The sequence below is a fragment of the Notechis scutatus genome, chromosome 1 (assembly GCF_049901735.1).
Source record: "Notechis scutatus isolate UNSWTSFEM ecotype Mainland chromosome 1, rNotScu1.2, whole genome shotgun sequence".
Lineage (NCBI taxonomy): Eukaryota > Metazoa > Chordata > Lepidosauria > Squamata > Elapidae > Notechis > Notechis scutatus.
The window spans coordinates 44,647,065-44,670,928 of NC_142009.1; the positions used below are offsets into that span (position 1 = coordinate 44,647,065).

The 23,864-nt window shown below is 38.0% G+C and overlaps 1 protein-coding gene across 1 annotated transcript in view; it reads right to left on the reverse strand.

The window, feature by feature from the left end:
- PRKCE (protein kinase C epsilon) overlaps window positions 1-23,864 on the reverse strand; it is a 321,247-nt gene that overhangs the window by 146,935 nt on the left and 150,448 nt on the right. Inside the window, exon 3 of the mRNA XM_087962734.1 lies at window positions 20,341-20,404. Within this exon, the coding sequence (XP_087818860.1) occupies window positions 20,341-20,404 (64 nt within the window). The remainder of the gene's footprint in view (window positions 1-20,340; window positions 20,405-23,864) is intronic.

A 23,864-nucleotide genomic window follows, 5' to 3' on the forward strand; every position in this document is an offset into this window, starting at 1 on the left:
GGCGTCACAAGTCACAGTTAGTGGAAGTGTTTCATTGTATTGGATGAGCACTGCATCCGAAGTTAAAAGGTCCTTTACACGTTGAAAGGCATGTTCTTCCCGTCATCCCCAAATCCAGGAAGCCTTTTTGTCGAGGAGTCTATGAAGGGGTTCAGCAACAGTCGCCTTCTGGGGTAGGAAAATGTTATAAAAGTTAATGAGACCCAGGAAGTCTTGAAGGTCTGTTTTGTTCTGTGGTCTCGGGCATTTTTGATTGCAGCCAATTTCTTTTCCGTAGGGTGAATTCCTTGTTTGTCAAGGAGGTAACCAAGGAATTCAACCCTTTCAGTGCATAACTGGCATTTTTCTTTCTTTACTTTGAGACCAGCATCTTGGAATTTTTGTAGGACTGTTCTCAGTCTTTTTTCTAGCTGACTTCTTGTGGGGGCAGCTATTAATATGTCGTCGAAGTAGGGCACGACCCCTTTTATGCCCTGCAACAACCTTTCCATCAGACTTTGAAAAATGCCTGGTGCTACGCTTACTCCAAACTGGAGTCTGTTACACTTGAACGCACCTCTGTGCGTGACTATGGTTTGGGCTTCGGCGGTTTCAGCATCCACTGGCAGCTGTTGATAAGCTTGGGCCAGGTCAAGCTTTGTGAATATTCTGCCACCCCCAAGTGAGTGAAGGAAATGTTGGACCACGGATACCGGATAGGCGCTCTGCTGTAACGTGTGGTTGAGGGTGGCCTTGTAGTCCTCACAGATTCTCAAAGATCCGTCTGGTTTTATGGGAGTTACGATTGGGGTCTCCCAACGGGCGTGATCAATGGGTTCTAACACGCCTTGTGCAATTAGTTTGTCCAGTTGCTCATCAATTTTTGGCTTGAGGGCAAAAGGAACACGGCGTGGTTTTAAACGAATGGGCGCGATATCAGGGCGGAGATTAAAAGAGATAGGGGACCCCTTGTACTTGCCTAGTTTTTCGCTGAAAACCTCTTGGAAGTCCTGGACGAGGGCTGCTTCCCAATCTTCGTCTACAGTCTGATTGATGCCTGCCATTTTGATTCTTAATGGCGCGAACCACTGTAGACCCAGTAGGCTAGGTCGGTCTCTGTCCACGATGGTGAGAGGTAGTATTGCGGTGTGTTTCTTGAAGGATACCTGGAAATGACTGGAACCAGCGACCGGAATCCGGTTGCCCTGGTAGTCTTTTAATATAAATCTCTGAGTGCTGAGGTCCTGGCGGCGGATGTTGGGAATCAGCTGCTTCAGGGTTTTCCAGGATACCATGGATAGGGAAGACCCGGAGTCCACTTCCATGATGCATGGTCGATTTTCAATGTTGACCTCTACACGGATTTTCCTAGCGTCTAGGGATGAGGCGTGGCTGATGGTGATAGTTTGATGTGCTTCTTCTCATCAAGGGGTGCGGTAAACTTCCGGGTTCTGCTGTATTGGTTCCACTGGTTGTTTGGGCGGTCACGATTAGCGGCGGGGTTTCTATCTGCTTGTCGGAGGTTGTTTTCCTTCCGTTTGGGACTGGTCCCTCTTTTATTCCGGCATACCTTAGCAATATGCCCTCTTTTATCACAGAACTGACAGATGGCGTCTAGGAATCTGCATTCAGATCGTGGGTGGTTTCCACCACATCCAGCACATTGGAAGTTCGATTTACGACTCCGCTGGTCTCGTTGTTCGCGCTCTGACCGGAGTCTGTGGACTTCTTCTTCGTCATTATCTGATGAGGACTCAATGTCTTCATGGTGGGTGGCTGATGTGTATTTCTCTGTTGGCGTAGCTGTTTCATTGGTGGGCTGGCGGTTTGCCCCATTGGCCCGGTGCATCCGAGCTGCTGATTTGTGAGTGGCTTCGGCTGCGATGGCGTCAGCTATAGAGTCTGCAAGGGTGATGTCTCCTTTTGCCATGATTTTACTTTGGATTGTGGGGTCTCTTAGTCCCAGGACAACTCGATCCCTCATGGCTTCTTCGAGATTAGCGAAGCCACACAACCCACCTAAATTCCTTAGGTCAGCTACAAAATCCCCGACGCTCTCACCTTCGCGTTGGTCCCTCTGATAAAACTCGTGCCTTCGGATGAGAGTTGGTACTGCTGGTGCGTAGTGGTTGCGAAGGATGGGAGCAAGGGTATCCCAGTCCATCGATTTAACTTCAGCCGGTTTTGCCAGCGCTTTGGCCATTTTAAAAATGGCAGGTCCGCAATGCGTCAGGAAAACTGCTCGTTTTTTGCTGGGCATGGCGTCCTTCAGATTGTTGGACTCCAGGAACATCTGAAACCTGTCCATGTATGAGTCCCAGTCTTCACTGGCTGGATCGAACGGGGCGGGTGGTACAACGCTGCTGGCCGTTCCGCCGATGTCTGCGCGCTGTCAGCCACGTGCTCTTGTTGATCGTAGGTAGTGCTCATTCAGCTCTGCTGTCTCCAGATCCCATCCTCGTCGCCAGTGTTGTGTCTGGAAGGATGGGTCCAAGAACGGAGACAGGCTCAGAAAGTAACTACAGCTCTTTATTAGTGACTTCAGATCTGAGCAATTTGCCCTAGCCGCAGCAGCCCCTTTTATAGAGCTGGCTGCGGCTATACGGCCAATGACAGAGGTTTAAGCTTGCCGCGCTTGTTTAGTCCAATCGCGGCAGCCCGTTTACCAGCCAATCGGATCAGTCCGGGGCGACCAATCACGAACCGCTGTTAGCGGACCAATCCGCTTTGCAGGCTTCAAGCCTGCTAGTCCGGAACAGTTTGACTGTTTAGTAAACTTACCTTGCTAATTCAGCAATCTTTCCAGCCCTCCAAAGTGATCTCAAAATTATTATCTCATACTGCAGATGGCAAGAAGCACACTACTATGGACACCTGGCGAGTTTGTAGATGCTCTGCTTTAGATGCATAGCTTGATTATGTCTATGCTGACAACTGAAATCTCTGTTTTGCCATTCAGGCTTCTATCACACATGAAGGTTTCTTTGTTAAAGTTATCTATGTACAAGTGTCTGGAGCTTGGAAGAAGAAGCAAGAACATAAGAGCAAGGGACACAAGGCTATGATAGTGTATGGTGTTCTTATAAAATATAAAATGCATCATAATCAGTCTCTGTAGTCATGTGTATATTACTGCAACCTTAAAAAAAACTAGATATATTCATTTTTTGTCTTTTCTCCCTTTTTTATTTCATTGCATTATTTTATATTATGAAGTCAGGCCTTGAGAGGACTGGCGATAAAGTGCAGAATGCTGTTTCTACCCTATTCTTTCTAGAAGTCAATTCAGATGGTATCTACTAACACTATAGAGGTCAATGGAAGACCAAGAGGAAGGGGATAGTATCCTCAGAAGAATTCTTTTAAGATCTGCAAAATTTAAAGGAGCCACACAAACTACCTAGACACATCAAACAGGAAATGGAGATATGAATAAGGCCACAGAAGACTGGATGTCTAATAAGAGGGGGAGAAGGAAGGAGTTGGAAATGAGCATCCTAGGATGGACATGGGTGGTGGAAACCCTGAAAAGAATACTCCAGACAATATTTTCTTGTCTGCGGAAGCTCCCTCTCTTGAATCTCATTGTTGACCAGTTGTCCTTCCTGTGGAATGAATGACCTTTTCAATATACCCTATCACCGTGATGGCGAATCTATGGCATGCGTGCCACAGGTGGCATGCTGAGCCATTTGCACCAGCATGTGAGCCGCAGGCAAACTTACCTCACTGCGCATGCGCGCGCCTCACAGCTGATTTTCGGCCTCCCAGAGGCTTGAGGAAAGCCTCTGCAGCCCGAAAAATAGGCCCATTTTGTCCCTTCCTGCATTTCCAGAAATACCGGAAGTGATGAAATGGGCCTATTTTTCGGGCTGCAAAGGCTGCAGAAGCATTCATCAAGCCTCTGGGAGTCTGAAAAAGGCCTCAAACAGGCCGAAAATCAGCTGGGAGGCGCAGTAGAGGTAAGGAGGCGGCATAGGGGGGATTGTGCACGCATGCGCAGGTGGTGTGGGGGGTGCACATTGCCTTCTGGGTGGTGGCATGTACGCACGCAAGTGGACGCACAATTTTTGGCACAGGAGCCCAAAAAGGTTTGCCACCATTGTCCTATATCTTATTCTTGTTACCACTGAAATTTTCCTGCCAGCCATCTCTACTCCTTCAGAATATGAAGCAGAATTTACAAAGCTGCTACTTTATATTATAGCTTCCTAATTTTTTGAAGTTTTCTTTTTCATTATCAGTTTCTGAAGTGGAATTATAGATTGTTTTAAACAACAATAACAACAAATCTGTTGTTCTAATGCAAAGCAGAGCTGGTCATTGTCCAAAACCATTTTAGGGTAAATATTACTTAGAAGGAATTCTAGAATGCCAATATTATTTTGCCTTGGGACTGGTATTATCTAGCACCAATAAAAAGGATCTGAAAAACTATGTTATTCTTCTTGTCTGGTAGCAAAGCAAAGCTACCTTTGTGCATTTGTATCTATAGGTATGAGAGGGGTGCAATGGCTCAGCAGTTAAAGATACTGGGGTTGTAGGTTGGAAAGTTGACAGCCTAGGCTCGAGACCCAATTGCCGCATGAAGGGTGAGCTTCCATTATTTGTCCCAGCTCTTGCTCACGTAGTAGTTCGAAAGCATGCAAATGTGAGTAGATAAATAGATGCCACTTTGGTGGGAAGGTAGTAGTGTTCCATGCACCTTGGCATATAGTCATGTTAGCCACATGACCACCAAAGTGTCTTCAGACAATGCTGGCTCCCTCAGCTAAGAAATGGAGATGGGTACTATCCTGTGGTGGGATTCAATTTTTTTTACTACCGGTTCTGTGGGTGTGGCTTGGTGGGCATGGCAGGGGAAGGATACTTCTCTAGTTAGAGGTGGTATTTGCCAGTTCTCCGAACTACTCAAAAATTCCGCTATCGGTTCTCCAGAACTGGTTGGAACCTGCTGAATACCACCTTTGGTACTATCCCCTTGAGTTGGACACAACTAGACAGGGAAAACCTTTACCTTTCCCTCTAATATAGGTGTATATACATACAGATATGTGCATATATTCATATCTTCTGATGATTACTGGAAGGTGTGGGTTTTCCCCCCTGTTTCTAACATACAAACAGAGCAGATAAAAAGTTCTTCACCTAAAGCAGATAAAATTTCACAGCATTAATTACAGTGGGAAAGCAGCCATTGACTTCCTGCTGTGCATTAATTACATTGATCAAATGGATACAGGAAAAGGAGGTGCAGCTCAAAATAGCCTGCAGGTTACCCGTCCCTCTATCTTTTAAAAAACATCTTTTAAGACTCTAATTATAATGCAGGTAATCAATATTTTGAATTTGTATGAACAATATGTTAATGTATAAATAATTTAAAAGATTATTTGTTGTGTGAAGCCAGTCCAAATTTATTTGCATTTACAACAGGAAAATAAAACAGATAATTAAACAATTAGGATGAGGAATCACAGATTTTAATGTTACCTTTTTTTCACAAAGGAGAGAAATAAAGAAAAAGGTACATTAATTTGGAAGAATGACTATATCCATAGGTCAAAGATTTCAGTAGATCTAATGACAAAATAGCAGATTTTAATGTTACCTTTTCCGCAAAGGAGAGAAATAAATGAAGTAAAACGTACATTAATTTGAAAGAATAACTATATCCATAGGTCAAACACTACAGTAGCTCTAATGACAAAATAGCCACTGTCCTATTTCAGGGCCTCTAAGTGGGGAAAACAAAACTCAACTATTGAATGGTTTTAAGTGGGCAAATAAAATTAGCTTCGTTAAAAGAGGAGTAAAGAATTGATAAATTATTATTTGGTCCTCTGGTATTTTATTAGATATTTGGGAAGATATCATCCTCACCCTCATCAATATACATTTTCAACATTTTATGTGTTAGAAAGGAATGAATAATTGTATAAAGGAGTAAGATAACATGCTTTAGGGAGAGGAGAGGTACCATGTATTAATAGACACTGATTTTGATGTAATGTTATAAAGCTTAGAATAATTTTATCTACTTTTTCAAAAGTCCAGGTATTATCCAAACATTATTGAGGGCACTAGGATGGAGAAGGCTCTTCTACATCAATGTGGAGCAACTTGAGGGAATATAGTATCAGAAACAAGCCTCACAGATAGATACCATTAGTCATAACTAATTTTAAACTCTTCAGATCAAGTCTAATTAATCACTAAAAATATTAAATGCCAACTGCAGGAAGAAGTGTTGCATATCCATAATGGCTTCTGTGCCCGAACATGGCAATGAATATACATAATTCATAGTAGGTTGTTAGACTAAGAAGAACATCCCATAAAAAGCCATTGGCAAACAATTGAAAAGCTGCTGCCAAGAAAACTACACGATTGTGCCCATGCTATCACCAGAAGTTTAGTTCAATTCAAGGGCACTCACTCTTTGTTTTCTTTGAGTCACCCACTTGAAGTTGAACTTCAGACTACACTTGGCTAGCCAAATTGATGTCTGGTTCAGTATAAAGCAGCAATTTCTTAGGACATCAAGCTCATACTGGCTGTCCTACTACTCATTAAACAGTACACAACACTGCACTGCACTGCACTGAATAGTTCTCCACCCATAAAACAGAAAACAAAAGCCAACTCAGGCCCCTCTAAAAAAAAATGATTCCTGCTGCAAAGAGATCTTAAACTTTAAAAGGTAATTGTAGAAATAAAAAATAAGCAAATTTTCATAATTAATTGGGTAAACAAAAAAGAACACATGCATTCCTTAGGTTCTGGAAAGGGAGACAGGATTAAGAGTTTCAGGCTGACTAACTCAGTGGGCTATAAGAGAGAAAAAACACAATCAGGCTTGGAAGATTTTATTAATATAGCCTTCTGGTGAAGTAGGTTTCCTATTCTAGGTCTGACAGTATAAAAGGAAATTGGAAGTCATTTTTATTTATTTCCATGATTAAGGGGCACAAGGAGAAAACACAAAATACAAAGAGACCGTGATTTGCTGCAATATTGCTAGGGCATATTGCACAGAGCCTTATTTTTCATTATTAAACTGAGGCTCTGCATTTAAAGTTAATTATGTTAAAGTTATAAAGTTATATAAGTGTATTTGAAACACAAAATGCTTACATAATGCTTGCATTAGATAATTACATATAGAATTGTAACTTACTGTCATAACAAAATGTACTTCATCTTCTTTTTATTTATTTTTAAATACTTGATATGTAATTTTGTAATATAAATATATTTGTGTTTTGTTTCATCTGATTTATTTTTCTATTATTTTAAAAACAATTTTAAAAAACTGAAGGCCTGAACTGACTTTTTCCAAATTTTGCAAACAATGACAGTTTCCTGCCAGATCATAATCTCTTTTTTGAGATTTACCGTTTCTCAAGTAATAGGGAAAACTATGAAATGTGTTTCCAGTTATTTTAACTCTCAGTAGCCAACAACAGTAAGTGTTACTCAAATACTTAGAGGACCTCAAGATTTACTCCTGCACTAGAGTTAGAAAAGAATACAGAAAAAAAACCCATGATAATACAATTGTCCAAAGAAACATGCAAAAAATCCATGCATAGTTAAAAGAAGCCAAATTCAAGGATAGCTGCTTTACAATAAGCAAATTATTGCTCCTAAATTATTCCAACTATTTCTGTTAAAAATTTCAGTCTTGTTCCCTACTTAGTATGCAACATTACAAGACTTCAGTTCTGAGAAAAGTAGCAGCCAATGAAGTTTTATTATCAACAATTTGTCTCAAAGGAACCAGAAAAGCTACACATGACAAAGCTTTTATCCATCTACATAACCCTTAAAAAGTACAAGAGTGCTGTCTTTCTCTCCTATCTATTTATTTAGCAGATAAGTTTGTTTCAGAGCAACAGCGTTCCATCTAAATATAGTTTAACAACTCTCTGAAGCTTACAAGTATGATGACTGGATGACTGAGCTAGTCCAAAGTTGACTCTTGATTTCATTGATTTCATGATTTCACTTCATTTGAGGAGCCAGTGTTGGCTCCTTTATTTTTTTGCTCTGTACTGGTTTCTTTGAACCAGAGAAAGCTGGCTATTTTCTGCATTACTGACAGCTAAACAGAGCTTGTTGGCAGTTTGCATTCTCATTGGCAAGAACTCAGGCCTTTCCTTGACTCCAGCCCCTGGGCTAAAGTAAGTTTTAACTCTTTCCTCTCCATTCCCAGAAAGACTTAGCATCTCATCTATGAATCCAGAAATTTGTGATTAAATAAGGTTGCAATGGAAGGGGGAGAAAGAGGTACTGTGAAATGACTATATGAATAAATACATGAAGGCAAAACAGTTTCAGACCAATTCATACATCATTGTCCTATGCTAGGGTCTTGTTCTGGCATAGATTCTTAAGAGATTATCACACACACACAAAAGAAAATACTGTATATAACTGCTGGCAATGTGTAGTTAGAAAACTAATACCCTAAGCTTCAATGCAAAGAAATCTCAGCTTCTACTCAGTTATTAGTCTAGAACAGCATTTCTCAACTTTAAGATGTGTGAACTTTAACTCCCAGATTGAGAAATGTTGTATGTAGCTTTCATTTCAGGGGATCTTGATGATCTCTGAGCTTGGTTGTTTTCTTGCAGACATTGCATTACCCAAACTAGGTAGTGTCATCCGTACTAACACTAGTGCTAACATCAGTGCTAGCAACCAAGCTCATAGAGCACCAAGGACTCCTCATTTCAATCCTGAGCTACAATTATTCTCCTTTATTGGTAGCTTTCATTTTAAATAGGAACAGCTTACCTAAACAACTGCTCTTCTTGTTGTTATAAGGCACCCCCAGTTTATGGCAATACATTGCAGGTACATTTTAGTTGGCAGGATATAGACAACAGTATTTCAGCTTGCAAAATATTTTTCAAATTAGAGGTACTAGTTTGCATAGAATAGAATGGGTATGATTAGAGTAAAGCTGAGCTTTGGTTGCACTTCTGGCATACTGGCCAAAATTCACTGACACTGCCCTTACCATATAACAGGGAATATTGCACAGGGCACAAGTGCAATCAAGGCTGGTAACCTGGCCTACACCTTCTCTGTTTCCTTAGAAAGCATTATATGAAAGTCTGCCGTGCTATCCTTAGCATGAGAATAGTAATGTCACAGCTAGCAGAAGGTTTTTAATAGAAGATAAGGAATGGTCATATTGGTTAATCAATGGCTTAAAAATGGTTGCAATTTATGTTATTTTTCTAACGTCAACTAATCCAGGGACTGTACTGGCTCAAAGGATGGGATACAACTTGAGTCACATTTTGTGAACTTTCCAACTATCAATTTGAGGAAGAACTGATTAGTTAACAGTGGTCCCTATGTTTTCTTAGCATTTCAAAATCAGCAAAATGGAAGACAACTGATGGTCGGTCATCTTTATATTGATTTTTAAGCTAATTATGGTGGACACTGTGAAATCTACCATGTGAAAGTATCCGTGCTTTCTGTTAACCTCAGGACTACCTCATGAAGGGAACATTTCAAAGTGTTATTTTCTGAACAGCTTACATTTCTTCTAATAATGTAAATAAAGTTTTGATGGGTTAATTGAAACAGTACTTATTTTTTTAATTTAATGGTAAAATCTCTGTGTAAGTGCATGCACATGTGAAACCATTAACAAAAGATAGTGATTATACAGTGAAAAAAGAAAGCCTAGATATATTGAAGTGATTAAAATAAACTAAAAGTGACAAAAAAGAAAATTAATAGGAAAAATGAAAAAAATCCATTTCAATTCCTGTTTAAATTAAAGAATTACTGTTAACATCCTGTATTCTGCACAATATCAGCCAATCTCAACAGGTTTTGCAGGATGGATTTGGGGAAAAAAAGCAATTAGCAGTTCCTTAATCTTAGAAATAGTAGGCAAGGGAAACAGATGGTTTCTCAGTTTGAAAGAGATGGCACAGCCTGTAGGTAACATTTACTGAAGCACTCTGAGTAGGAATCAGACAAAAGTAGATTTAGATTAGTTATTTATTATTCTACCCTTTAGTACCTGTTTCCTTAAAAAGTATCTTAGCAACTGCAGCAGCTAACACAGGTATCTAGAATTCAATTAGATCATTTCCCATGGCCTACAATGATGCTTCAAAATAAACTTTCTAGAACAATGTTTCTCAATCTTTATCACTTTAAGATGCATGGATTTCAACTCCCAGAATTCCCCATGCTGGCTGAGGAATTCTGAGAGTTGAAGACCACAAATCTTAAAGGGGCCAAGATTAAGAAACACTGCTTTAGGCTAGATCATTCCCATTATTCACTATCAGCAGTCAGAGTGTAAATAAACTTATTTATGGCCAGCGCATATTTTTGCAGCACTGGCTTCTGACCACAGTAATTGATTGTCTAATATGAAGCAAGAGATACTGTCAGTTTTATTAAAAATGTATGCTTTTTAAAAATATCTTGTTGCTAATCAGAGACCTGGGAAGGCCATATATCCTAAATGAAATAGGCCTTCTTTTTTAATGATCAGTGGTATCTCTGCTTTTCATAGCTAAGATCCTAAGTCCCATTCTTAGTATTTTCACCTCTAGGAAACTATGAGGGAAAAAACATTTTCCCCTAAGATGCTGGGAAAACCAATTAGTACTGGGATAAATTGTCTAACCTTGACCTCAGACAACTTCTCTTTGTCTGAATTCTGCAACACTTTATTTTTTGGCCATTCCATGACAGAAGAGTTTAAAGTTTGCATTCTCACAGTAGTTTAGATTACAGAATATTTTTTTAAAATTACAATAACTAAAAGTACCCACAACGGGAAAAAAATCTTTTTATTATTATTATTTTTTAAATTGGCATGTTAGAATGTCAACAAATAAATCAGTTCCTTCTGTTTAATAGAGCACTTTCCAGGAATTTAGAATTAGAGAAAATACAAATTGCTAAACTATATGAACAATAGCCATCTTGATGTAAACAGATATATGTGCTGTTAGAGTGTTAGAGGCCATCATGCTGATGGAAAAACTGGAATGCATTCAGACACATACATTGCAGAATATCACCCTAGAAATACTGGGCTTGATTACCCAAAAGTTTATTTTCTCCATTTTAAACATTGGATCCAAAGCAAGGTCCATTTAATTTGCTCTACATACTAAAGTTACAATGTGCCTTTCACATTTGGTGTTTACTGTTTTCACTGTGTACAAAAAAGAGCGCTGCCAGCATTTTTAGGCTGTTGTTCAATACTTAGATGTAACCTGCGTGGTATCTGAAGTGGGAAACCTTTTATTCTTTTCACAGAATGTAATAATTATGCTAAATGCATGATGGGGGGAAAAAGAGTAGGCAGAAGGTTCTTTGGGCAAAGGAAATGTACCTCAGGAATGCACAATATCCATTTTAAATGACTTTCTATTAATAAGAATTCTTAAGAGGGCCCTCCATAATAGTTGACATGACAAACTACAATTGTTGTGATACTTTCTGAATATTGGACATTCTGTGGAGGTACTATGCAATGGTTCAATGAGTGCAGGTTTAAATGAAACAGTTGTGCTAAAGCCATGATTTGAAACCAAGGAAACTTATAAGATTTCAATATGCTGGTGACACATAACTATCCCACCTACATCTCTGAACTATGATATTTTATTGAAGACTAACCTTCCCACTTGTGTGCTGAAATCCAAACTGGTGCTTTTAATTAAGCACATGCAAGAAGACAAACATAATCCATTACCTTATCTTCCAGAATTTAATGAGAAGGTACATGATTCTCAAAAACATGGATACAGAGGAAGAAGAGGGTGCAAACTGAAAACCATTATCTAGTTTTTCAAGCAACTGTAGACAGGAAGAGAATGGTCATAGTTTCTCAAATAAGAGGAATTACTTGGCTATAGTCAAGAGCATTTTTCCAGAAAAATAATTAGGTAAAAATCAATTCATTGGAATAAATACTTATGTACAAAGTTTTTAGCCAGATTTCCTAATTATTCTAGCCAGAGGAACATATATCCCTTTGTTTGTTTCCTGAAAGAAGTTTAGAAAGAAAATTGATGACAAATACTGAATTTGAACCAGACCTTTCATTAGATCTGACCCAAGAAATACTTATTTTAATGATAGATGTTTTCAAGACCCACTATTGTCATGGGTAACTGCATCTTAATGTAAGCCTAAAGCAGAGGTGGTATTTATTTTATTTATTTTTGTCAATTGCTTACAAGATAATAGGTATAAGTAAAAACATAGTTATGAATACATGGATACATATAAGAAAAATAAAAAAAATAAAAGAAACAATAGGACAGGGATGGTAGGCACGTTGGTGCGCTTATGCACGCCCCCTATAGACCTCTTAGGAAAGGGGTGAGGTCAATAGTAGACAGTCTAAGGTTAAAGTTTTTGGGGTTTGGGGGAGAAACCACAGAGTCAGGTAGAGTACTCCAGACGTTGACCACTCTGTTGCTAAAGTCGTGTTTCCTGCAATCAAGTTTGGTACGATTAACCTTGAGTTTGTATATATTGTGAGCTCTTGTGTTGTTATGGTTGAAGCTGAAGTATTCATTGACAGGTGAGACATTGCAATGTACGATTTTATATACTATACTTAGATCAGACCGAAGGCGGCATAGTTCTAGGTTTTCTAGGTCTAGAATTTTGAGTCTGGTGGCATAAGGTATTCTGAAACGAGTAGAGGAGTGGAGAACTCTTCTTGTGAAATATTTCTGGACTTTCTCAACTGTGTTAATATCAGATATGTAATGTCCAGACTGATGAGCTGTATTCAAGTATTGGTCTAGCAAATGTTTTGTATGCTCTAGTTATTAGTGTAATATTACCAGAGAAAAAGCTACGTAAGATTAGGTTAACAACTCTTAATGCCTTTTTGGCTATGTAGTTACAGGGGGCTCTAGCACTTAGATTAGTAGAGATGAGTACTCTAAGATCCTTGACAGAGGATTCAACAGGTTCTGACCAGTTCTGGAGAACCAGTAGCGGAAATTTTGGGTAGTTCGGAGAACCGGCAAATACCACCTTTGACTGGCCCCACTCCCATTTATTATCTGCCTCCCAAGTACCAACTGATTGGCTGGGTCTTCTTTTGTTGCCTTGCCCAGGAGAACGGAACTGGAAAGCAGGTTAGTGGAGTGGGGAGGGAATGGGATTTTGCAGTAACTTTCCCCCAGGAGTGGGGTGGGAATGGAGATTTTACAATATCCTTCCCCTGCCACACCCACCAAGCCATGCCCACCAAGCCACACCCATAGAATCAATAGTAAAAAATATTTTGAATCCCACCAGTGGCCTAAAGCAGAGGTCTCCAAACTTGGCAACTTTAATACTTGTGGAATTCAACTCCCTGAATTTTCCAGCCAGCATAGGTGGCTGGAGAATTCTGGGAATTGAAGTCCACAAGTCTTAAAGTTGCCAAGTTTGGGGACCCTTGGCCTAAAGGATTGAGAGAAGCAACAGAAGCAGTTAGCAATTGAACTTTGGTGGCTGTCCTGTTTTGTTAAACCAGATATTAGCAGAAAGCAAATTTATAATGTATGCCAATCATGGAGACTTCAGTTCTTGAAATTTTTGAGACACAAACACTATATATTCAAAGAGTAGCCTTTCTTTATATAATGTCCTCAATGTATTCTACAGAACTTGCAAGGACCATGTTGTCACGGTCTTCAATTGTTTATTTAATGAATCTCAGTGTTTATAAATATAAAACTTCAACTTCTACAACACTTTTACAAATTGCTGGCTCATTTCTGGTCCCAATTCAAAATGCTGATTATCACTTTATGCATTCAGTGGTTAAAACTTAGAGCATTTTAATGGTCTGCCACACCCCATCTCTCCACTGTTACAGCAATCCTTCAAGAAATCTTACCACCAACTGAGCAATATTTGTTAAGAACAATATGAAATTTACCTTCCTGATGGCTGCTAGAAACTGTAAACAGATTGCTCTGAAAAACAGGCCTGTGATCTATCATGATTGGTTCTATTGTGAAATAAAGACTTTGAAAACACGTTTGGTTTGTCTTTGGCTTTATTTTACAAGCCTTCTTTATGCTGTTCTGCTCTGTTATTGTTTTGCTTTTTTGTGTCATTCTGGGGAGCTCCATTATGGGATTTATCAGGCCCAAACAACCAGGTCCACATGTGAAGAATTCAATTAGCTTTTATTGCATAATTTTATACACAGGAATCTGCTCAGACTAATGTTTTGCACCTGGGTGAGACTAGATAAGGTTAAATGGTATTGGGCAGAAGTCAGGCTGTGTCCTCTGGTACCCATGTAGGGATTCCAGACTAAGTCTACATTTGACTCTTCCCCTTGGCTTAGCCAGTTTCTCTCTGCTACTTATATGAGAGATATTGTAGTTGCCTGTTTAAATTGAAGAATTTAAGGAGATGGAAAGTTTTGTGATAGAGGAGAGACTAACAGAATAAATGTTACTTTATTTTAACTCAATTGTGGATAGAATGACAGCTCAGAGTTGTATATGAGAGCACAATGGGATTACAGTATATACACATGCAGAGAACAGAAAGTTCAGTTTTCGTAAGTTTCATACCAAAGCCACTCTATCTTTAGGATGGACATCCCTGTAAAGGGTCTTCTGTGCTCTGCAGATCTCTTTTAGGGAAGAGCAGCATTCATAACATGACCTGTCCTGAGCAGTTTAAAGATACTAAGGATACCTCAGGATTCCAAGATGCAAAAACTGGCTTAAAAGGGCATTTGGATACCTCTCATTTGAGAAATAATGCTTACTAAAGGGGAAAGTCAGCTTACTACAGAAAATCAATGTGTTCTTGGGACAATTGCCAACCCATTAAAAAGAGTGAGCTAAGGAAGAAGAAATAACAGTTAAGACTATTGTCTTCCCTCCGAAAAGAAGCAAATGGAGAAGTACTTTCTTCTCCAAACTGCTGGTTCAAAGATAACAAAAACTGATGATTATTAAGGTCACACAGGCTCAAATCAATGTTCTCAAGAGACACAGAAACCAAGAAAAACACCTTCCATATTGAGTCAAGAAGCTTACCCACAAAAACCAAGACAGAATGACACAGTGCTACTATGGATATGAATGAGATGAAACCAGGGGGTGGGATCCAACAGGGTTAACTACCAGTTCGGTCATTTACGAGGTTCGTGATTTACGATGTGCTTCCCTGCACGCTGCCGGCGCGTGCCTGTAAATCGTCATCAGCATGCTGCGTGCAGAGAAGCAGCCTTTCAAAAAGCCCTTTTTTCCTGCTTTTTTAACTGCAGCTGTGCCTCACAGGCCAGCTGAAGTTGAAAAAATCAGGAAATAAAGGTCAGGTAAGAGCCCGGGTGGGCAGGTGGGCAAAAACATCAGCAGACATAGAACCAGTTCTATGCCTGCTGGTCTTCAGAGCTACCAGTTCTACAGAGGTGGACAGAACCGGTAGAAACCCAACCCTGGATGAAACTATTTATATGCTTCTTTTTTCCTTCTTAACAGAAGTGCCATTGTAGAAAAATTGGATGGTTAGAACAAAGAATATACATCTGCGTGGAAGGTTAGAATTTCTTTCAGAGCTTCTACAACCATCACCTACAATCTTGATCAACGAAGGACAGGGGTCAACAGAGATCAACAAAAGATTTTATACGAGGTTTCAAAAAGAAACTTACAATATTAATCATACATATAACTCTAAAGTCATATTTTTGTTCAGCCTGAAAACTAGACTCATATAATTCTTTTTATTAATGCAAAGTAGAAACAGATGTTTACAGAGATTTTCCCAAGACCACTGAATTACATACTAGTTAAAATCTCTCTGAATCCATTCTGATCCACCCAGATACATTAGGTTTGTACTAAAGAATAATGAAGATGAGCAAATATAATAAGGACGGCACTTAAAAAAATAGATTATATTATTTAATTGCATTAAAAAAATTCTATACTATTCTTCATCCAACTGGATCTTATAGCAGATGTACAAGGCATATAAATTTATGTTTATTTCAAAGTATAAAAATTGTGTGTGTGTGTGTGTGTGTGTGTGTGCGCGCGCGCGTGCGTGTGTGTGTATGTATAAATTAAAAAGACCAAACCCAACTCATACTTTACATGTAAGAATAAAAATGATTGAGCAAAACTGATCCAGGAATATTATAATGTTAGTGCCAATTACAATTCAATTATTTAGGAATTCAATTATTAATAATCATGTCCCTCAAGAAGGATAAGAGGATGAGGGCAGAGCTCAGTAAGCATTCAGGTTTTTTCTGTCTTCATGAAAAGTGAAAGCTGATGTTGTGATCAAATGATAGGATGAAATAAATGGTTGGTCAATAGATCACATTTTGTGCAGATCACATCTACTGTCAGTGCTACCTCTTCTTTTCTAGCATCCTTTATACCTCAAATGAAGGAAGGGGGATAATCTATCATTGTCTGTAATGCTTGTAGAGGACAAAAGGAATTGAAGAATGCTGATTGCTCTTTTGATGCCACCAGAACAATCACTGTCAATGGTGTAATTCCTGTTTCTTAATATATTAGAAACATCATTGCAAATATGAGAAAGAAGCACTCAAGTGGCTAAAGAAAGGGTGGGACTGCAATATTGCTGTTAAAATTTACTTAGTTGAAGTCTAGTTGTTGCTGAAGCTCCTATTGGACAGCTCCCTTCATGAACTTGAATAATCTGATCTTTGGCCTATTAGTTCGATAAACGCAGAGGCTAAATCTTTTGGCCAGGACAAGACTGCATATTATTGCTGTATATTTAAAATGTATATTTAACCTCCTGTATAAAAATTCAGAGATATCATAAGCAACCTCTCACTGTGATTCCCAAAAAGCTCCCTGTGAATTTAAAAATTAGATGCTCATTAGGCAAATTGAGAGTTTTTCCAAGAGTTGGCTACTACTTCTAATCTATAAGGCCTTGCTAAAATTGCAGCTTTCATTTGGGAAAAAAGCTCAGCTCTTGTGAGTACTTGCTGTGCCTGTATCACTCACTACAAGCAAAAATAGAAAGTCATCAATTTGTTTCCAAATGGAAAACATACTATTTTTAAATGTTCAGAATTGCAGAGAGGCTCTGCAGAAACCATGAATTTGCAGGTTGCACAAAGATAGATTTTCAGTGGAAAAAAAATGGAAATGTCTCCTATTGAACAACTTACTAAGTGTGAAGTTAATAGTAAAGAAACAATATTCTGCTCATCTAGGTATTTGTGATATTAAGGGGGTTAAAATGCTAAAATAACAACAACCAGATTAGTTAAATCAATTCCTCTTGATTCATTTGTTTAAAAGAAAATCTCCAACTTCTGTTCAGAGTACAACAGAGCCATGTTTTTAGTCATCCTTTTTATGTGTCAGATACCTTTAAAATCTTTGTTTTAAAGTTATCTGACATTTAGGGATATGACTGGAAATCAAAAGAAGCCCCTTTTCTCTTTTTGTAATTCTAAATATCACTGCTCTTCCACTGAGGTTGAAGAAGTTTGCTATATGCGCCCATTTTATTTGTCTTAATGATACTGTATTATGATGGAATGTCATTCCAGAAGGGTTTTGGATATAGAAGCCACGAGCATAAAGTGCCTTTCAGTCTGGCCACAATTGCACTGAGTCTGGTTAGTTTTCAGCATCAGTTAACTACATAACTGACTCGATGCTCATGTGTCATTTACTGTGTTCCATAATTCTGATTTCTGGTTTAACCTTTGCAATTTGGTACAAAGTTAGTTTTTTTAAATTGAAGTGAGTGTCCTGGTTAAAATTATTTCATATTCTGCTTTAAGAATATTACTATATGATACTATATATTGCTTTGGGATTACTTTCATGAAAAATTGACTATAAATATACGTGTGCATTTTTACACTGACAGAGGGACACACACACTCACAAAACAAACTATAGGAAAGGAGAAGGGGGAGATGAGAAAGCACTGTTCAAAGAAGCATACTAGAATAATACTATATCCCTGGAGGCTACTCATTTCAACTATAGAAACACTTACGAAGGAGGAACAATAGAACTTAAAAATAGAAGGAAAGGAGGAAAGGCAGCTACTCTTTGTCTCCTGGAAAATTCTATATCCCAGTTTTAAATCTTTCTTTCCCTCTTCTCTAAAATGGCTAGGGAAGGAGTTTGCATGAGTTGGGATAGGCTTCCTGTTTGGGTCTTCTCATTCTTCCTTACAGGAAGAATGTAAGGCCAAAAGTCCACTTAATCCAGCACTTTGTTTCTCTCAGTGGATTGCCAGAAGAACTCTGGGAAAGCTCACAAACAAGACAGGAATACAAGAAGTGTAAGAGTGTGTAAGTTTACTCCAAGACATTTCAATGTTCAATGTCAAGCCAAAGCACAAATGGTGTTTTCCACTCTCAAGTGAAGTTAAGTCTGAGTGTGTTATTTTAGCACACGGGGCAGAAAAATCCCACAAGTACCTTTTTAATCTCTGGCAATAAAGATAAAATAATAACAATAATAATTTAGTTTACAAATTGCTTCTTTTTTGTCATCAGTACTGGCTGCTTAAAGGGACTACTGCTTCATTTGCCTCATAACAGAATGGATCTGAAGATAGGCCAACAAGTCTACATACTGATTAATACTTGTGAGTAAAAGTACCACCATAATCAAAACATTGTTGTTGCACTTTAAAAAGCCAAGCAAATATATCTTACTCCCCACCCACCCACCCCAGATGCCTCTGTGAATGTAAATAATACCCATCTAGAAAACAGCCTGTTTACAAAATACACAGGCATTCCTTCTCAGTGACTGGGTAAAGGGCAAAAAAAAAAAAAAAAATGCTTACATCAACATTTGAAATCAAAACACTCTTAGCTATTTAATAAATATATCCCAGCAGTTCAAAACTCTTCTGGAGATTATTAAGAAAGAATACAATCCAATGTACTTTTAAAATCTAGACTGTTTTTGATTATGCAGAAGCAGATTTAAAAAAAAAAGTTTGTTTGCAAGAAAGTAGGCATATGATGGAATATAAACTCCATTAGCCACTGACCATTAGGCAATATATACACACACACACACACGTGTGTGTGTGTGTGTGTGTGTGTGTGTGTACAGTCCCCAGATATGATTAAATACTGTATATAGCATGATGTTTTTGCCTTGGTTGATGGAGAAGATTTGTTTTTACCCAGTGTCCTTAACGCTTACCCCATCAATATTCTGGTTCTAGTTTGCTTCTACAGTCTCGTGATCACAAATATCATGCAAATACAGTTGAAACCAGTCTATGCACCAAGTGATGATCAATAAACCAATGCATTCAGTTTCTCTGAAAAATCTTACAGACTATTAATAGCATTCTACCACATGGTTTGGGTAGGAGTGTGTGTTTTGTGTCTGTGTGTATATTCATGAAAATAGCTCTCTGAGCTTTCTAAAAAAAAAGAGAGAGAATAAAATAATCATTATAGGACATGGTACAAGTATTGCCTGACAATATACTGTATGCTCAATATTGTGATAAATATTGTCAGCCCAAACTTGTGCTATGTCCCACCATAATTATTTTTTTCCTCTCTCTTTTTTTTAAAGAAAGTTCAGAACTATTTGCATGAAACTTCCAAGGTTGTCCTTTGGGCATTGGTCAAGGGTACAATCTCCTGGCTGCAGAAAAACAGAGAAAGAAACACAGTATCAGATTTATTCCATCACTAGCTGAATATATTAAAAAAAAAAACACCTAACCTGTGGCATGTTGCTATAGCAGAATCACAGAGAAGAGACTCTAACTTCTTGTTCAATACAGGAATCCAAATTAAAGCATCCTTAACAATTGGCTGTTTAATTTCTGCTGGAATATATCCAGTGAAGAAGCCCTAGCACTTCTCTTAAGTAATAGGTTCTCTATCAAAATGCTCTTTCTGCTGGGAGTTGTTTTTTTTTTAAAAAATCTGTCAGTCATCTGATAATTTTGTCCCAAAGGTTCTTTCTTTCTTTCTTTCTTTCTTTCTTTCTTTCTTTCTTTCTTTCTTTCTTTCTTTCTTTCTTTCTTTCTTTCTTTCTTTCTTTCTTTTTTCTTTCTTAAGGCAACTGGACTTTCTTTTGCTTGAAGACATTTTGATTCTCATCCAAGAAGCTTCTCCAGAAGAAGTCCAGTTGCCTTTTGAAAGAAAGCATCTTTGGGACAACCATGACCTAGATGTCTGAAAATCTGGGAACTTTCTTCTTAGAATGTATGCATGCCCACATATATAAGGGAGTCCTTGATTGGCTTAGTTTCCTGTGCCCCAGACACACACAAAAATATGTTCAGATCAAGAGCTCTTGTGAATACAATAAAATCTAGCAGTCTTACCTTCACCTGAAGAGCCTGAAAGATCTATGATGACGTACACTCTTCCTTCTGGCTCCAAATCAATCTGCAAGAAAAGGAAGCAAATATTTATTATTAGAATTCCACTGTGTTCTTTTCATAGGGTGTGTTGTTTTCCTGAGAATTCAAACAGGATTTTTAATCCACTCTAGGCAGGCATTGGCTTAAAGAAATTGGAGAGAAAAAAAGAATAGATGCCATTGAAACATTATAAACCATCCTTAGATTAAGTAAAAAGATTTACTGTAAATATTTAGCTACATTTCTGGATTTGGATCTCATACGACCATTTACTTATTTAGAAAATAAGTAAGGATAATACTTCAATTACTTCAATGTATTGCTTTACCTGTTCCAGAACTTTAGAGGATACAATGCAAATTTAACTAACACAGACTATAATATGTTAAAATAATGAAAACTATAGATGCCAAAATCTTCATAATTTTGTCTGTTTCAGAGTGGTTCTCAGAGATCTGCTCAATCTTTTATACACACACACACACACACACACACACACACACACAAATATAAATATGTATATATATATATACAAATGCAGAATGGGGCCAACTTTTTCTATTGGAACTGTTTAAAAAAGAGATTATAAGACTCATGCAGACATTTTCACATTTCTACAAATAAGATATGTTTGGAGCTCATCCCTGATGGACTCTGCAAACATCTGTTTGCTTTTACAAGTGCTAACTTTTTCCTTCTAGGTTTATGGACAGATAATTTCCACCAAATATTACACAAGAGGGATGTAAGTATGCATTAGTATACTGCTTTATGCCAATACTTGATAGATGTCAGAATGAAAAAGGCACACTGTAAAAGTTTCTTGGGAACAACATAGACAAGGAGCAACTAAGGAAAACATATCTTTAAATGCCTTGTGTTGGCACACAGTTGGTAGTCTCAAAACATTTTTTCCCCGCTGACCTTGGAGATGTTGACAGGACATGGGAAACATTTGATTTATTATGTACAATATGTTATGGTTATTTTTCAGGTGTTTAACACAAGACGTGTGCGTGTTTGCCATCAATATATAGTTCTTGCAAGGTGCAGCCAATGTCTCAAAAATATTTCTTTCTTACTATTATTACTATTATTTTATATCAGGAGTAGACATTTTTAAAGCTAGTGTGATCTACTAACTCTAAGGTTCCCCAACCAGAACCAAATGGAAAACAAAGCCTTAGAAGCTAAAATGAAAGAATGAATAGAGTATCACATTCATAGATCAACATAGGCTCATTCCAAACAGAAATAAAAATACTCAAATGCAAACAAGTTTAAAAAATCAGTAAAAAAATAGAAATACAGGTAATCCCTGACTTACAATCACAACTGAGTTCAAAATCTTTGTCGCTAAGTGAGAAATTTGTTAAGTGAGTTTTGCCCCATTTTATTATTTTTCTTGCCATATTTGTTAAGTGAATCACTGCAATTGTTAAGTTAGTAACATGGTTGTTAAATGAATCTGGCTTCCTCATTGACTTTTCTTGTCAGAAGGTTGCAAAAGGGGATCAATTGACCCCAGGACACTGCAACTGTCAAAAATATGCACCAGTTGTCAAGGATCTGAATGTAAACTACATGCTACATGAATGTAAACTACATGCCTATATGGATGCTGCAATGGTCATAAGTGTGAAAAATGGTCTTAAGTCGCTTTTTTCAATGCTGTTGTAACTTTGACTGGTCACTAAATGAACTGTTATAAATTGAGGACTACCTGTAAACATAACACATAAATAATAATTTTATTTATTTTTATTTATTTATTTGATTTGCCAATTGTTTACAAGATAATAAGTATAAATGTATACATAGTTGTGAATACATGAACAGTTCTGTTTTTCCTTTGCTACCTGAGCAAAGTTCTTAGCCAAAATTTAGCCATGAAATTGCTTAGCTTCTGTTTCTATCAGTTCTTTCTAAACTGCTACTGAACATTTGCTTTGCATAATCTTTCAGCCAGGAAAAAAAAAAGGTGTTTTTTACCAGCTGCTAGCTAGCTAGAGGCTTTTGTCACCTCTGTTGGAGTGGAGACACTGCTTCTCCTTTAGTTTTTAGAGTGAAATAAAGAGGAAAACAAACTATTCTGAAACCTGCCTCTATTCAGTCAGGATGTTCTCAAGTTATAATCCAGTTCAAATCCACAGTCCACCTGCGTATATAGCAACATAAAATGGTGGTGTAGAGAGCATAGAGAATGGCTTTGGAGGACAACGGAAAGAACTGTTATCAAGGCGATGATCAGTGAGTACGCCTTAAATCAATTTCAAAAAAACAATTTGAGAAAACACATTAGACAAATCCCTCACTAATTCACATGAAGATAAAGTGAAGGAGGAAGGAATTTAGAATTCCTGCAAGATTCTGTCTCTATACCTGTTCTAATGAAATTTATTTTTAGACTGATAAGGCATTGGTTTCTTAGTCTGATCCAACCTATGGGTTAATAAATGAAGACAGGAATTAGAAGCAGAGGGTGAAGGATGCCAAGCACAGACCAAAGAGTTGTAAATTACCAGAACAGAACTAAATATTTGGCTCAAGAGGCATATATCAATTATTTCTTGTCTCTCTCAGGGCCTGCCTTTTCTTACTATATTGTAATTGTTTATATGTCTTTTAAGACAGCGGCCCCCAACCTTTTGAGCACCAGGGACCGGTGAGAGACTTTTATGCAGACCAGAGGGGCATGGTTTCATGTGCTGCCTGCATCCTGTAGATGGGGATTCACTTGTTTGCACAGACTGGTTTCTGGCATGCCATGGACTGGTGTCAGTCCATGGACTGGGGATTGGGGATCCTGTTTTAAGGGATAGCATGTCTTGTACTGAATGAGATGGGAACTATTTTTACATTCTCTAAAGTGATATTCATTTGTTTCTTGAATACATGACATCCATTGTTAAGTCATGGACCAATTGTTAACAGTTATATAAGCAAAGCTAATAGAATTGGCCAAAGGAGCTGTAACAGAATGAAAAGAGATAATATTTTTTTCTTCTAGAATATCTAATTTTTTGTCTGTTTGACAGGAATGCTTCTATCCAGTTATTCAGTTGTCCAGAGATACCATAGGATTTTATTTTTATTAATTGTAGTTAGATATCATGTTGTTGTTAGTCGTGAAGTCATGTCTGACCCATCACAACCCCATGGACAACATTCCTCCATGCCTTCCTGTCCTCTACCATCCTCCAGAGTCAGACCTAGAGGAGATCAACCCTGACTGCTCTTTAGAAGGCCAGATCCTGAAGATGAAACTCAAACATTTTGGCCATCTAATGAGAAGGAAGGAAACACTGGAGAAGAGCCTAATGCTGGGAACAATTGAGGGCAAAAGAAGAAGGGGACAGCAGAGAATGAGGTGGCTGGATGGAGTCACTGAAGCAGTTAGATATCTAATTGTAGACCCCTAAAGTCCCCAACATTGTCCTTGGATTTCCTGATTCATTGTACCTCTGTGATGGGTTGCAAATATT